General features: G+C 39.6%; 1 protein-coding gene across 1 annotated transcript; it reads right to left on the reverse strand.

Annotated features, from left to right (window-relative positions):
• Positions 1–1,121: 1,121 nt before the first annotated feature.
• LOC129116968 (otoconin-90-like) lies at positions 1,122–13,939 on the reverse strand. The gene is made up of 12 exons (XM_054627582.1): positions 13,898–13,939; positions 12,260–12,311; positions 11,985–12,053; positions 10,537–10,711; positions 9,822–9,887; positions 9,295–9,401; positions 7,905–8,036; positions 7,110–7,157; positions 4,321–4,371; positions 3,381–3,491; positions 1,914–2,003; positions 1,122–1,351 (listed from the first exon to the last, which is right to left on the reverse strand). Exons 1-12 carry the CDS (start codon positions 13,937–13,939, stop codon positions 1,122–1,124), a joined length of 1,173 nt encoding a protein of 390 aa, XP_054483557.1.
• Between the last annotated feature and the right edge of the window lie 3,403 nt (positions 13,940–17,342).

Consider the following 17,342-nt stretch of genomic DNA (forward strand, 5'->3'; position numbering starts at 1 on the left):
TAAAAGGTCAGATTTTGCAATATTTATGGTCCAGATAACAAGTCCTATAGGGCGAGTTCAAGTCGAGACACAAGGAAAGGTGTGAATGGTGACCCAGCATGTTAACACTTGTGTTTTAAACTACCTTATTAGTGTTTTTACATCATGTTAAATCTCTAATGAAAGCCCGTATTGAAAAGAAACAAATAAAGGCTGGTAAAACGCATTAAACAGGGGAGAAATGACTTGCGCTAATGTGGTTAAATTAACTCTTTATTTGCTGTTTTTTGTTTGGTGATAAACAAAAGTTTCACATTAAAAGCTAAGCGTGGGGGGAAATGAGGGAGACACTGGCAGCCTTTTATTGTGAAACTCCTGCAGAAAGTGTTTGGTGTCACAGAGAGTAGCCTAACACTGGATGCAAATATTAAAAAAAAAAGCAGCAAACTAGAATCAACTACCTATGAAAGAAAGAGTTCAGAGTGGTGAGTATGACATGAAAATGTTCTACTGATTCATCAAGACATCTGGAAAACATGGAGGATGCATCGAGATTGAATTCACAGCAGATCCACAAAGAGAAGCTTCTCCCAAACACATATTAAGATATATTCTAATATATAGTCTCTTATGAAATTGAGAATGGATTGTCATTAAGGAAGAAGTCTAAGTCAAGTCACATGTCCTGGTTTTTGGTTACTCAATTAGACTGAATCATTTTGGAATAGAGGTTTGGGTTTGCTTAGTTTAAACTCACCGTGCTCATCTGAAGCTTCCTCTTCTCCTTCTTCATCATCATCTCCATCTTCTCCGTCTTCCTCTTCTTCAGATGATCTTGTTTCCTCAGACGGACTGACTTGCAGTTTTGCTAATTTCAGCGATGCAGTTGTGACGATGACTGAGATATGAGATATAAGTATTAATAACTTGCAATGAAAGACACATTTCAACAATAATCACCACCATTTAAACACAATGCATTATTAGTCAGTTATTTTCTAAATAGGATTTAAAGTCTAGTCTTTTTCTTACATTTTTTATTTTTTGTTTTTGAATGCAAAAACAAAGAAAATAAATGATGTATATGAAATTAAAACAAAAGCCTGAGTAAAACTAAACAAAAGACAGAGCACTGTCATTTCTTAACCACCTTCCTCAGATGACTTCTCCAGACCAGCTGGTGACGCCTCTCTGGGAGTTGTAGTCCTCGGAAAAGTTGTAGTCAGATCCAAAGTCGTGATGTCAGCGTGGGAATTCGCTGGCGTTGAAGACGTCTCTGCGTTTCTGCCTCCGAAGCTCAGTGGAGAGAGTTTGCTCGGCTCTGAGTCTGATTCGTTCAGTGTTTCTCTGTCGTGGACGAACAGAACGGAATCTGCAACGGAGAATGTGAAAAGTATTTAATATGTTAATATGTCTGTGTGAGTTTTAATGTTTTTGATCTTAATATGAGATTGTAAACGTAACATCTGTTTCATAGCATCTACTGTATCATATCTAAGTAGCCTCCAATAACAGAACAAATATGACTGAACTGTTTTTCAATTGTAGTAAGATTTCTTCTTTCAAACATATTCTCGTTTAAAATTCTGTTTTTAAAAATGTTAGTTTTTATGTACATTTTTCACTAAAAATCAAGCAAGACCAGAGTGACTGAAGTTCAAGACAGTAAATCTTATTTATTCTTTCCTTCCTACTTTTTTACTGTTTACTCAAAAAGAACCAAAGTTTAAAATGCATCACTTCCTGTTTGACATTTTTTTAGAAAACTTTTTATGAATTGGACATCGGGTGAATCAGTAGAAACATGTGAACACTATCATGTCATCAGCATAAAATAATATATAATCACCAACTGTTCTTTTATATATAAAAGAAACTAGGAGAACATTCCTGTAATCAAATGGTGATCGAGACAGACTGCGTTATTTTCTCACCGCCGCTGATTGCTGGAGGATTGTGGGTCGTTTGATTCTTATTTATCTCTTGCAGCCGGAGTGCTTCCTCTGTCACAGCCTCATTCAAATCTGTGAAAAAAGAAAAAAAGCGGCAACACTTTAGGACACGACAGGAAACGTCTGAGCCAAGTGAGTCAGCGAGCAGCAGGAGACCAACAGCGGGGAAATTATTTCTGGTGTTTTTGTGAAGCTGCGACGAGCCAAATGTAATTATGAACAGCTTGGAGAAAAAAAACCACAAGTTTGCCAGAAAAGTACTTCAGGGAGGATCACAGGAAGTAATGCAAACGAGAGAATGTAGCGGTTTACCTTTAGAGATGTAACTTGTGTTTGACGATTCTCTCCCCTCTACCTCCTCTGCACCACCTTTACCTTCCTCAACAAATTCCTTTTCCAAGCAACTGAACTGCGTTGTCAATTTAGATAAGAGGACACTTTTTTCTGGATTAGGTTTCTTTTTGACGTGTCTAAAATACATGTCTAATAAAAGTTGGGGTGGATGGATTTTTCAAACACATGACTTTCACCCAGGAGACCGGTGTTAGTGTCCGGTGTAAAAAACAAAAATAATATACCCATTTTCACCCAAACCATTTTTTTAACTAAACCTAGTGGTTTTGTTTTCTAAACCTAAACTTGAATGAGAATGTTTCGAAATGGTAAAAGTGCCAAAAGCGGGTAAAACACCACATCGTCGATAAACATGTATTTAGAAATGTTAATATGAAAATATTAATATTTTGGGTTGAGAAACGTCAAGATTCAACATATCGTTGGTTTGCAGAAAACTCAGTCGACTGAGTTGACCAATACCTGCAAAGTTAAAGCAATTTATTAATCAATGCAATTTAAGACATTTAATTGTAAAAACCACATCATTTGAACCTCATGTTGGTGCTGGAGGAAAAGTCAGAGGAATCCAAGAGTCAGTGGGGTTTATTGTCTGGTAAACGTGACTGACCGTACAGAATTTGATGCTACGTGAAAAATGGAGATCATTAGGACTTCATCCACCTGGGACCATGAATGTTAGTACTTTAATTAATGGCAATCTCTTGAATAGTTTGGGAAATATTTCAATAAAAGCCAAAAATGAGAGGGAAAAAGTCAGGGTATCATCAAAGTGAGTCGGGTTCATCCTCTGCGGAACATGAATGAACAAATCCACACCAAAAAAACCTTCTAATGCAGGTCCAGATGCAGATAAAAAAATGTTTTTGTATTTAATGAACACATTGTAATGACCCTTATTGCGTTGAGTCATTTATCTCTGCTGAAATGAAAAGCTGTCCCCAAAAAGGATTCATAAAATGTCATCTTCATCGCCATAAACGACACCTGCATCCTTTGCAGTACCGACCCCTTCGATCTTTAACTCATCAAGCTGTCGCCCATGTCGTCCACGCGTGACACCTGTGACCCGTGGACCAATTAGAGAGCGTATACCTGCAGGTGTCAGCGGGGGGGGCGTGCCCGGCGTCGGGGTGACGAGGTCGCCGTCCAACCCCACGGCGTCACTCCGGTTCTCCACCCTGCCGGTCATTAGCTGGTCCATCTCTGCTGGTCACACACAATAACAACTCAGATCCAAGACGCACTGATCATCGGACTGCCCGAGTCCCAGCTGAGCCACCATGTGGTGATGGAAGAGCGTTTAAATAAGAAGCTAAATCAATCGATGTCACTGTATCTTGTTTATTTAATCTCTTTACAAAAAGTAGCTCAGAACACGACATGTAAATCAGCTTTGACGGCGCTGCTCGTCCAGTCTTTTCTATGAAGGTAATTTAGACATATTCTGAAGAAATATGACACAAATAAATATATTTATCAATCTAATATGACTCTGAAGATAGTGGTGAATGAAAGGATTACTGAAAATAAAATGAATTAAATTAACTTTTCATGATTAAAGGCCTCACAAACACTCCTACACATTGATCATGTAAATAATGGAGATGTTTTGGAGCAGGAACTTTTTAAACGTTTCTGCTTTTTTTTTTAATTTGTGCACTCAGATATATCTCCTGCATCATCCACTGTTTAATTCATGATCAACACATTGGGGCAGTCTGGGTTTAAGCTCTCAAGTGGATCAACAAACAAACCTCATAAACATATTTCTGCTACACAAAAATATGTACATTTCATGGTAAATGTTTCTGTCCCTCTACAGTATGATTCTGCTCTTTCATTGTGTTCTAGTTTTGTCTTTTTTTTTTTTTAACATTGCTATATTTGTTGTTTAAAGTTTTTACTCAACAAGTATCCAGAAAATTGATCTTTAAAAAAAGAAAAAAAGCATTATTAAATTCTCCCATCAAAACCGATTTTTTGAGACGCACTGATGCGTCACAAAGTGAAATCAACCACAAAGGTTTTTTACCTGCTGACAGGAAGGAAGAGTTGGAGAGCTGGTGGCTGAGAGAGTCGTTTACTGCAGAGAGAAAATATGGAGAATGAAAATGAAAAAGGACATGATGAGAGCAGACGATTCAGTTTCTACTGTAGATAAATAAACTCCAAAGAGTCCGTTCAACATAAAACTGTGTCTGTTTGAGCCCAAGTGGTCACAGACAGAGGTGGAACATAACTAAGTACATGAAGTACACATTTGTACTTGCTTTGGATATTCAGATTAATAAATCCATATACGATCAACAAATAAATTATGATGTATTATTATAGGTTAAGATGAGATTTTATTGATCCTTTGGTGAAATTCACAAACTAACCGGCAGTTTAAAATAAGCTCCACCAGCTGCAACATTAAGGCGATTAACACATTTATGCATCAATAATTATAATCCAGTTATATCAAATGTTTTATTTTTGAAATGGGCCATTTTGCATTATGAGTACTTAAAATATATTTTGATGCCTATACTTTTGTACTTGTTTTGAATGCAGGACTTTTACTTGTATAGAGTATTTCTACACTAGTAGTAGTACTACTAAAAATCTTCCACCTCTGGTCAAAGACTATAATAATTACAATTTTACGAATGAAAGATAGTCTCCTTTATTTTGATACAGCAAAAATAAAATCCCTTTTCTCTCAGCCCACTGTTGATATATTTCTTTCTGTTTTATATTCTTTGCACTTATTTGTTTTGTTTACAAGTTACAGAACACTTGACTTGTATACAGATATTTTTAGTCCAGTCTATTCTTCACCTTTATCTGTGCTGCTTGGTTGTCCTTGACCCCAGCTGTTATTTATATTTCTGAGAAAAACGGAGTCAAATTTCTTGTTCGTGTACGGATACTTGGCCAAATAGATTCTGATAATGTCAAACGTGACGAGCATCCGGCTCAACATTCAGGATGCTGTCGTCATGCTGCTGCAGGTGTCAGTGAGAAGATGAAAACAAGCCGGTACATCTGGTCTGAGTCACACATCTGTGGCAGGATGCTGCACAGCAGTGTGGCGCTTCAGACAGGCTTGTTGTCGTTATGGGTAATAACTATCTTTCTTTCTCAACGAAGGAATGTGCGATCGCACAAATTACACAGAGTGACGTTGCATTTTGTTGCAGCAAAAGTCGAGCCACTTTCCATTATATACCATCCTGCCTTCTTTGCAGGATGACGCATTTCTTTGGTTCACCACGGAGGATACAAAAATAACTCTCTAGAGATTCAAGATTCTGTCTCTTATTATTATAATCCCATAAGTCTCTGATATACCTTTATACTCAGACTGGACTGTATTTAACCAAGACCCCAATACAGCCCTGTGATGTTCTTTAATTTGAGTCTGAATAAGTAGAAGTAAACATAAATTCTTGTTCTAATTGCCCGCTCTTATAAAGAGTTACTACATCTAGTTTAATATTCCTGCTTGCCTCACCAACTAGCAGTGATATCGTGTGTTTTCCACACTCGATGCACCATAGTACCTGGCTACATCACAGGTGGGTGTGGTCACAGGCACAAGAGATGTCACCTGATCACATCCAGGTGTGATGTTGTGTCAGCGGTTCAAGACTAATTGTCAATCTTGTGTTATTTTCCTGCAGGGCGCTGCATGGGGAGCACTTCACCCCAGCGTTCCATCAAAACAGTATCTTGACATCGTATAATCACTGTTGTATGATAGACTAGCATCTACCTTTTGCTATTTATTATATTCATTGGGCTACTATCTATTTGTTTGAACATGAGCATCGACCGGAGGATGCTTGACCTCATACTCTGAGCTTGACGCCGATCAATCTGACAGTCGTAGACCAAGGAGAACGATCCGTCGAAGACAACCCGTACAGCGATAAAAGATCAATACTCGCTCTTTTGTATGAAAGTGTCTGTCTGACACATAAAGACGCTGCCAAAGCAAACTTTACCTACTACTATTTTTTCTAAAGTGACATCACCAGCAATTTTCTTAAAAGTTAAGAAACTAGAAGCATTGGGAGCGGCATAGGCAAAGAGAAGGCGCAGTGCTCGGAAAAGACGAGTTTGTGCAGCACTTTTTCTCGAGGCTGCAACGTGCACTCTTTTCTCTAATTGGAAGCAATTGAAATAAAGACGGTGGTGCTGAGAAAAAAATGCAATGTGGACTCTTAGTACACATCTTAACCAATAGAGCAACAAAAAGTGTTTTAGCTAGAAGAGATCCAGTGAGAAGCTCCTCTTTAATTGGTCCTCTACGGTTCATCAAAGGGGCTTTCAAGCTTCCATTTAGTTCTACGATTATTTGGCCTGGAGAACATACAAAGTTCAACCTGTAAAATACGTATTCAAACAGAGAAACTGGACTTTAACCGTGAATCCAGCAGGCTTTACACAACTCTTCCTCTGAAGTAGTCTTCTATAATAAACTCCTCCTGGTTCTCTGAGACTGAGAGGCAGATCAAAGGAACTCTGATTCTTTCTTTTCCAGCGGTGCGTGGGCAGGAAGCTGCAGGATTTAGCACCGAGAGGTCATTCTTTTTTAATTGGCTGAGAGGCTGAGAGGTGTGATTCATCCATCTACGCTCCCACCTAATCAATCGCTCCCCCTTTTGATTCAACATCGACTGACCAGCTCGGGAAAAACTGACGCCACCAGGACTGACGCACTGTCTGGAGAGAGCTGACATGGACGTCTTTGGAGAGGTTGTTGTTCTCTGTGAGCTCGCTGACTCTGCGTCATTCGATCAGCTGAAGTGTGCTGATGTCAGTCGGGCTCACCTGCTCCTCTGAAGGCGTCGGTGGTTTCCACAGTGCTGCTGAACACATCTGAAACACAGAATCACACTAATGAGAGACTCAGGCTGCTGTTGGGAAAGAAATACGTTTGTTTCTTTATTTAATCCTTTCACGAGGACGTCAAACGCAGAGCTCAGATTCAGATTTAATGCACATTAAGAGCAGAGTGATTGGTGTTTATTGTAAGATTGCTGATATAAAGTAGAAAAGCATCCTGGTATTTCTATGTGTCTGTAGCTGAGTGAAATAAACAGTTTGTCTAACCGTCATTTTCTCCTCACCACTGATCTCTTATCTATAAAAAAAACTTTCTGAACCCCAAGAAGTTTTGGGGCGTGTTTAGGCTCCTCCCACATTTTTCTCTGTGTGGCCTTTATTTTCACTGCAATATAATAGTCCTGCAGAATAACACAGTTACAATGCCATAAAACATAAAAAAGGGGAAAAAAAGGAAGTTAAATTATTTTATAATTCATTTTACCAATGGTGGGGGAAAAAGTAGCTATATATATTGAACTATTAACATTTTTACAACCTTTCCTCTCCTCTCTGCTCTGTTTTCAGCAGCCTGAAGTTTAGTGAAAGTTTCAATGAATTTTTGATGAACTACAAAATCTGACGATTATGATAAACGGTGTAGTTTGTTTAAGGAAAACATGCCTCATAATCCCGCAGGCAGGTTTTGGGGTTCAGAAGACTCATATTTTCTGGAAGTAAAACCATGAATATAAAACATTAGTGTTGCCGCGGTCCTCGTTTCTCCTCTATTGCAGTTACCTGTCTGATTTGAAGCGGAGCAGGACGACTCGGCGAGGCCTCTCAGCGTAGAGTTGTATGAGCTCTGAGTCATGCAGTCGATGGCAGCCTGGTCACATTCACAGAGCGTCTGCTGACACCAATCACCAGCATCTCCGTGATCAAGAAAAGAGCATTAATTAATGTCCTTACACAGTTCTGTCATCTATTAAACATAAAGACATGTAGAGACACTGGTGCAACAGTTTTTATTTATTGGTGTAATAGTGGATGGTAACAGTTAAGGTAAAAATATATATAAAAAATATATATATATATATATATATATATATTACATTACATTACATTACAGTCATATAGCATTTAGCAGACGCTTTTATCCAAAGCATTTAGACTTACAGGAAGTGTATTCAACATAGGTATTCAAGAGAACTACTAGTCACCAGAAGTCATAAGTGCATCTCCTTTCTTAAACAAGCATCTAAAAGCATAAACCAGAGCAAAAGTATAGTGCAGAAGCAAATTACTACGAAAACAATAATTGCAACAAACTAATACGAATAGAATAAGTGCTAAAACTATCACGAATAAGATAAGTGCTACAAACTACTACGATAGGATAAGTGCTATATCAGCTATATATATATATATATATATATAGATGAGAAGATTTAATGACAAACGTTCATGTTTGTACGCCAAATATGAAGCAGTTAGAAGCTGTTTAGTTTATCTTAGCTTAGCACAAATACTGGAAACAGGATAACAGCTAGCTCTGTCTGAAATAAACTAAATTACACCTGCAGTTCTTCAAATGGCCACTTGAGGCTCAATCCCAAACCCCATAGAACCTCATAATAAAGTGGCCGATTGGCTGTTCATGAATTCTGGTAAGTACTTTACAAAAAAGCCTGTTCTTCACTAGCAAACATAATTCATTATGGATGCACCTTGATAACAAGGCTAGGAACCTTACGCTAAGAAATAGCTGGTTACTTAGCAGTACTTGGCCTTGCTAGCGCCACCCCTCTCGTCCAAGTATGGTCACTTCTGGGTCTTAAAAAAAACAAGATGGCGACCGCAAAAATGACAAACTCTAGGTTGTATATCGGTAGTCACCAAACCAATGGGGGACGTTGCGGCGGTGACTAAGTTCACTTTTTAGAAACAGTCTAAGGTTTGATCTTGTTTGTTTGAAAGTTTAAAAAAAACAATTTGTGGCTTTAATGAGACTTTAATGACTATTTCTTGGCCCGGTCTCAGTTACTTCCTGAAGTCCTGGTGCTACCGTGAGTCACCCAGCAGACATATTTACTTCACAGACACAAGAATGACTTTCTCACCTTACTCTCAACAAGAAAGCTACTGAGCACATTTTACCATAATGTCCCCTTTAAACTGTAAGTCTTACCACAGCTGGAGTTTGCAGCTGAACAGGTGAAGTTGTTGGGAAGAGGAGGCAGCTCCTGCCTGCAGGGGGCAGCGTTCTGATAACAGGTCCTGTGAGTCTCACAGCAGCTGCAGCAAAGAAGAAACAAGAGAGCTATACGTATTAAATAAGTAACCAAAAAAAGGAAGGAAGTCCACATAGGGTGTCGAAGCACAATATGGTTAAACTGGGATAAAGATTAAATCATTATTGAGGAGTTCTTGTCAGATGTGTTTGTGACAGACTTCCCCCTGTTTAAAGCTGTGATTCTCAACCTTTTTGCCTCGTTGTCCCTTTAAACAAAGCCAACTGATTTGATATTCCAGTATTCAAAGAAAATATTAAGATGATGGAAGCCTAAAAAATATGCTTTTTGTTCTTTCCAATCCAGTTAGTGTAAAGGAAAATAGTGACACACTCGAAGCCAAGCTGCAAAAAGATATTTAAAAAATGAACAACGTTTCCACATGGCAGTCATCTTCAGGGTTATCTGACCTCCACATCTTTACCTTGTGAACTCCTGGGGCCGTCTTTTGAGGACTGCTGGTCCACTGGGACTCCAGATAAACCCTGTACTCCCTCACCTCATTAAACGAATGAAAGGTCTCATGTTATAGAAGGGTTTTGTTTATCAGTACCAATCAGACACAATGTTTTCAAATCCTCTCTGTCCAGACTCATGGACTTTAAGGCTCATTCCCTTCAAAGTCCAGGGTTTAGTTCTGTCCCACTGTCAAATCCTCCAGAGTTTGAGGGTCTTTATGAACAATTTCTGTAAGTCCGCATTTCTGCAGACTTTGCCCAAGGGAATTACCCACAATCCATAGAGCCAAGGGAAGCCAGAGACGTAAAAAAAAAAAAGTCCGGCATATTAAATTTACTGGTACATAAAAACATATAGAATCAGAGGAATGTCAGCAGAGACTATATAACACAGCTGGTTTATTCATAAAAAAATCTGAATGTTATTAAAGCTGTTTTGATAAAAAGAAAAGTAAAAAAAATATAAAAGAAATACCCACAATTGTACATAACATGTTATTACGTTGTCATGGTAACGTGACATGTTGCAGCAAAGTGCTGTCACATTCGTGTTTAATAGCAGTTCAATCCCCTTGCAGCCTTTCACACTGAAACCATTTTACCAGGTGATGTCAGTAAAGTCCCTGAGCGGTTTAGGGTTTAAGGTCTTTAGGGGGGACATTTGGATCGGGTCTTACTCACATGTCCAGAGGATCCACAGGGTTTCCAGAGGCCACATATCTGCAGGAGCAGCCGTAGTCTTCCAGGTCGCGTGGACAAAGCCCCGTCGCACAGCGGAGCTTCAGAGTAAAGCTCAGCAGAGAGGGGAAGTTATCGAAGACCGAGTGGAGCCAGGTGAAGCGTAGGCCGAGACAATCTGCAGGAGGAGGAGGAGGAGGAGGGAAACAGGAAGCGATGAAACACACGGAGGATGTGATGGAGGGAACTTCATTTCCTCCATCTCACAGGTGGGGAGCGGAGTGATTTAATCATAGATAATCCTGTCGGCAGGTAAACCGAGTCCAGAGAAGCATGCGGGGCAGAAAATTATTTAGGCCACAATTATCCACATGCCGGGTTCAACCCACGGTGCTGATCAGGACTGTAGGTGTCCCAGAACATCACAGCTTGCGAATCAGTCGACCTTGATGTCAACAACATCAGAAAATACAACTCAAATATCACGCGGGGATGAAGCAGCTGGACGATTGTTGGGAAACAAGATGTCAGTCGGAGCAATTATCATCTGAGCTGGATGAGAAAATGTTGCTGATAATAAAGACAACCGGATGCATCATGGAGTGTGATTACGCAACACAGTCTCATGACAGTTAGGTTTAGAAAACAAAACCAACAGTTAGGTTTAGACAACAAAACCAACAGTTAAGTTTGGCAACAAAACAACAGTTAGAGACAACAAAACCAACAGTTAGGTTTAGACAACAAAACCAACAGTTAGGTTTAGACAACAAAACCAAAGTTAGGTTTAGACAACAACAGTTAGGTTTAGACAACAAAACCAACAGTTAGGTTTACAAAACCAACAGTTAGTTTTTAGACAACAAAACCAACAGTTAGGTTTAGACAACAAAACCAACAGTTAGGTTTAGACAACAAAACCAACAGTTAGGTTTAGAAACAAAACCAACAGTTAGGTTTAGACAACAAAACCAACAGTTAGGTTTAGACAACAAAACCAACAGTTAACAACAAAACCAACAGTTAGGTTTAGACAACAAAACCAACAGTTAGGTTTAGGAAACAAAACCAACAGTTAGGTTTAGACAACAAAACCAACAGTTAGGTTAAGTTAACAAAACCAACAGTTAGGTTTAGGAAACAAAACCGCTTCTTTAAAATACCTTACATACATTAATATTCCGTTTTTGAGCAGTCAGATTAGCATACAATTTAGATATTTGTTCATAAATACTAACTGATGGTTTGCCTGGATATATTTAGCAGTGTATGACAGTGAACATACTGAACCCCCATCAGCACTCTGACCTTTGGTTCTCATATTAAATGCTGCGTGACTGATCTTTTGATCTCTGTGAACCAATAAATCGCCGACTCTGATTAGCTGATTCATTAATTGATATTAAGCAGAGCTATATGTCTCATGTGTCATATTGATGTTTCAGCCTCACCGGTCATGTGATCTGTGTTTTGGTCGCCGGCCTCTGGGTCCCGGCAGGAGATGGAGCTGGCAGAAAGTGCTGAAGACAAAGATGAGTCATTATTATAATATAGTTATTTGATTAACATTTAACACATCAGTGAACCCCATTAGTGTAATGACACAAAACACATGTAACCATCACAGAAAAGTCAGCCTTGAGTTGAATTTTGGTCCAGATGCGACTGAATGTGCCCTTAAACCAGGTTTGAACGTGTTTTTCAGGGTACGTAGAAGGGAACTCACCGTTTGGAACAGCAGATAGCATGAAAATCCATATCAGAAACATGACTCGTACCTGCATTCAGAGGAAAAAAGGCTTATGTTTCATGATGAACTTTTCAATTAGGAGCAAAATGGGGAAAATCTCAGAGCATTACAACAGAGAAAGACACAAATGGTGCTCGGATCATCGTTATTGCAAAGCAAAGCTTCAACTTTGCAGTTCTTTTATTGTAAAACATTTGCTCAGTTTGTTGGCCGGTACAGGTACAAAAACTATAAAAAGTACATCAATTAGCCACAGTTTTCTTACCATGAACACACTGTAGTTTATTCTGACTCAATCCCACACTAGAGCACAAAATGTGGATTAATCCGCTGCTGAAAATAGTTCTGCAACAAATCGCTATTTTGTCATGTTTGTTTGTTTGAAACTACAGTGACCAGATGTTTTAGGAAAATACTGAGCCTTTACATTTTTTTATATTTTTTTTTATTGAATTACATCTTCAGAAGGAACCAATGGGCTTCGAGCAAAGAAACACAGACAGGAAGTTAGAAAGTATTGAGAGGCGGACTTTTGGAGGTCGGTGCTTTTGGTCTTATTTTTCATTGATTTAATTAAAAATAATAGCATCAGCCTTCACAGCCATCAAAAGATCATCCTGTTGTTATTGTAAATAATTGACCAGACAGTGTTTCATTTCATGTTTTGAACTTTCCCAACATAAAATAATTCATAAGACTACAATTTACATTTTATATTCAATTATATTTGTTTAGCCATATATCACAAATCAAACATATGCCTCAGAGGGCTTTACAATCTGTAAAACTGTACAATTTGGAAAAGGAAAAGCTCCACTCAAAAAACTAAACTATGGTACACAACTCAGGATCCTTTTCGCAATTCGCAATATGAAATTTTGTTTTAGCATGCAGACGCTGCTGTAATTCTCTACACCAGTGGTTCTCAACCTTTTTTCAGTGATGTACCCCCTGTGAAATACTTTTTTAGCCAAGTACCCCCTAACCAGCGCCAAGCATTTTTGGTTGAAAAAAAGATGTAATACTAAGCGCTCTGCCATCAGTGTCTGATTTATTAAACTGTCAACACTGACGATTGCATTGAATTCAGTTTATGAACTTACAATTATATTTTATTGAATATTTATTAAATAACTATTTTTAAAGGATTTTTGAATGGATGCTAATTTTAAATATATATATTTTTTAAAATCTCACGTACCCCCTGGAGTGCCTTCACGTACCCCCAGGGGTACACGTACCCCCATTTGAGAACCACTGCTCTACACAACCACAGGTCCTGCTTCTGAGCTTGAAGTGTCATTGCAGTGACTGTTATTCAAAGGAGGTGCAAAATAATAATGCCCAAGGAAGGTACGAATGAGCTCCACGGTATTATAATTGAAAAAGCTTGGCTCTGACTCACTTGCAACATCCCCCTAACCCACAGGTGATGTGGGGACCTCATACCCAATCATTTTTTTTCACTGTGTAATAGAGACCTGAATTTACCCCGACATCTACCTACCCAGCTCCATAAATTACCCCCCTCATTACAGCCGCTCCAGACGAGACGGACGACCTTCTCCGCTCGCCAGTTTTCAGTCTTTAATGGCTTCAAACAGCTCAGCCCACCTGTGGCTCCGCTCGGCGAGGCGAGGCGATGAAGTGTATCATTACTGTTATTAAGGGCCCCAAGCAAATTTCACTAAGAGCGGAGTTATCAGTACTTCTGATGTCCTTGCAGCGCAGCGGAGGTCAGCTGTCTACTTAATGCAGTTATATACATTCATTCATTACATCTTTAATGTCGACTTAAAGCTGAAGTGGTAGACAAGCTAATGCATCCGAATGACATCAAAGGGTCGTTTAGATCGATGGAGGTTTACGTCAAAAGAGCAAAAAGACCATTTTATTAAACTGTATATTTGTCTTCAAGAAAGCGGAGTCACAATCTGGTTTATAGTGGAGTGGAGAAATGCAAGGAGCCACCAATCATTGCTGTTTTTGTGCTGAATGGAGGGCGGTCATGAAGGGGATGCGGGTAAACTAGCAGGGTTAAAGCTCTTATTTCTTGTTCTTTGTCAGCTGGTGAATTATATTTTGATTAATGCATGGACACTTCCGATAACACATTATTTGCTTTATCTGAGGCTCAACAAACTCGTAACCCATCCCTTGATGCTTGTTTAATCTCGAAAATGTATCACAAAAAAGGATAATCCATCTTCCATAAATAAACTATGATATATAGGTTTATGTCATGACTATTAATTGTCTCTTTTCATCTTGTTTTATCACTTTTCCCCCCTCAGTATAGCTTGCGCATATAACCCATGAGCCTCAGCAGCAATTACTTTGAAGAGACAGTAATCGCTGGCTTTCTCCAAAGGTAATTTGACTCCATAGAAATAGGATAGGAGAATATGAAGTAGAACGAAAATTCTTATTTTGATCAACATAGAGAGCAGCAGCCGTTTTTTTTTGTTCACTGTTGCTGTTGTAGAGCGCAAACCAGCATATGAACTAGACCGACTCAATGAGTTGAGGTTTTAAAAACACGACTAAAACGAGCAGTGGAGTCGTAACAATAGCTAGATGAAATTATAACAAATGAATGCTTCATCCGCTCACTCTTGTCACAGCGTTGGAAAGCAACATCAGATGAGTGACAACTTTGTTTTCAGCTCATTAGCAAAGTAATGTGCCGAAGTTAACAATCTAGCTAGCTAACTGGCATATAGCTGGCTGGCTAGCGCTGTAGCTAGCTAAACCCGCCATACTACAGTGGTTAGAGAAAATGGCAATGCAGGCGGCAACCTCCAGTTATAAAAAGTGAAGTCAATGTTAAAGTTGCATTCTCTCTAATGTCCATCAGGGGGCGACTCCTCTGGTTGTATAGAAGTCTATGAGAAAATGACTCTACTTCTCTCTTGATTTATTCCCTCAGTAAACATTGTAAACATGAGTTTATGGTCTCAATCTCTAGTTTCAAGTCTTCTTCAATACAGCATGATGTTCATTTAGTAAATGATGCTCCATTTAGAGTCAAACAGACCATAAAGCAGGGGATGCTTTAGGGCGGGGCTACACACTGATTGACAGGTCGTCACCAGAGACGTATACGGCGTCTCTACCAGACTCCTCCGCCGTCCATATATGGTCACTTCCTGTTCACTGGTTGCAGATATCCAACATGGCGATGTCCAAAAAGACAAACTTAAAGCTTCAAAACTTCAGTCCACAAACCAATGAGGGACGTCACGTCGACTACGTCCACTTCTTATATAAAGTCTATAGCAGTCCCTCTGCCTTATTCCCCCACTCCCACTCTGGAGAAGGACAAGCTGCCTAGCTAACTAACCAGCCATCCGTCTCTTCAACGTCCGTTCTACTCCTACTCTATTGCTATAGTTGACTCCAATTTATCCAACACATTTTAGCTCTGCTTTGGGTTCAAACAGCTCCATAACTCTGAAAGCTCCAAACAATATCTGTCTCTTTAGCTGCTAAAAGCTCCACAATTTCCACCAGCTAGTCTCTTAACTGCGTCTGTCTGCTAAGCAGGTCGTGTACAGCGGGTTTGATTTAAACAGCTGCCTGCTGCGGCTGGAAACACTGAGACTGAACCAGACAGGAAATGTGCTGCAAAAACCAAAACTAGAAGCTAAGAGAACCTAAAAAGCTCTGTCCACTTTACCTTAAATCAGATACTGTATAATTAAAATTACACAGCAACACCACCACAAACTAAGACCTGTAATCATGAATCAACAAAGGTCCGCCAAACAAAACAAACGGATGAGCAGTAAAGGACACCTTACCTTATTTTTAGGTTGGTGGTTGCAGAAGTTGTGGTCTCCTCATTGAATAAAGAGAAGCGTTTAACCCTGACTCATTGTGCAGAAGGTGGAAGCTGTTTTAGTGCTTTTGTAGCCTTAGTTTCCCGAAAGAATAAACTTTCAGACCCACTAACTGTTTATCAGTCCAAACTGAGGAGGCGAGCCCCTTCGGTTCAAGTCCTATTGGCTCTCCGGTGACACCTGAGCAGGAGCTTATCGTGGTTTTGGTTCCTGTGCAGGTATTTGAAGCTTTAACAGAGGTGGGGGTCCTAACAGAGGGTCCCACAGAGTGGTCTTTGTCCCGCGGGGGGCTGGATTTGTGACCCAGGGGTCGACTTGGTCTTATCTGATCCTCCCAAGGATCAATGAATACCTGCAGGGATATGGGGGGCAGAGGAGCTGTTGGTTGAATAAACAGGGGAGGGGGGAGCTGATAGTGGAGCATTGTGTGGAACAGGTGCATCTGTGCCGGAGGATGGTACATATGTTTTTGTCAATTGTCATGTTACAGGAAGTGGATGAAATCGAACATGAGTCTGGTTGTCTCCTTGAGGGAACCTATAGAGTCAGCATGCAGGGCAGGATGCACATGCATTAGGATGGGCGTAACAAGAAACATTTTAGGGTGAAGAAGCATGCATTACATTTCATAAGCTACATTTTAAGGGTTTAATAGTAGTTATCTGTACATGACAAATAAAATCTAAGCCTGACGTAGTTTTTAGTGAGCTTTCAGCTGCATCTGGTAGTTAATGGACTTTTTGTAAGCATTTGTAAGCCACTTTTCATCCACATTGACCCATTCACACACAATGACTGCGTTTGTATAAAGTTACAACCTCAAGTTCTGCCAAGTGAAGCCAATGCGGAGGTGTCGTAAAACTTGCATTCTCTCTACTGACCAGCAGGGGTCAACTCCTCTGGTAGCATAAAGAAGTCTGATTGTATGGAAGTCTATGAGAAAATGACTCTACTTCTCTCTTGATTTATTCCCTCAGTAAACATTGTAAACATGAGTTTATGGTCTCAATCTCTTCTTCAATACAGCATGATGTTCATTTCGTAAATTATGGTCCATTTGGAGTCAAACAGACCATAAAGCAGGGTATGTTTTAGGGCGGGGCTACACACTGATTGACAGGTGGACAATCACTCCTCCTCAGTCCAAATATGGTCACTTGTGTTCAACGATTGCAAAAACGAATACAGCGTTTATATGTGTTTAAATTCTGCTATTT

Source organism: Anoplopoma fimbria, chromosome 3 (assembly GCF_027596085.1).
Source record: "Anoplopoma fimbria isolate UVic2021 breed Golden Eagle Sablefish chromosome 3, Afim_UVic_2022, whole genome shotgun sequence".
Lineage (NCBI taxonomy): Eukaryota > Metazoa > Chordata > Actinopteri > Perciformes > Anoplopomatidae > Anoplopoma > Anoplopoma fimbria.

Excerpts from the sequence above, each read along its gene's own strand:
- LOC129116968 (XM_054627582.1), bottom strand. The coding sequence starts at position 13,939 with ATGATACACTTCATCGCCTCGCCTCGCCGAGCGGAGCCACAG. Across the intron at positions 7,158-7,904 it reads CTCCGCTTCAAATCAGACAG|ATGTGTTCAGCAGCACTGTG; the intron begins GTAACTGCAATA and ends TCTGTGTTTCAG. Across the intron at positions 1,352-1,913 it reads TCCTCCAGCAATCAGCGGCG|ATTCCGTTCTGTTCGTCCAC; the intron begins GTGAGAAAATAA and ends TCTCCGTTGCAG.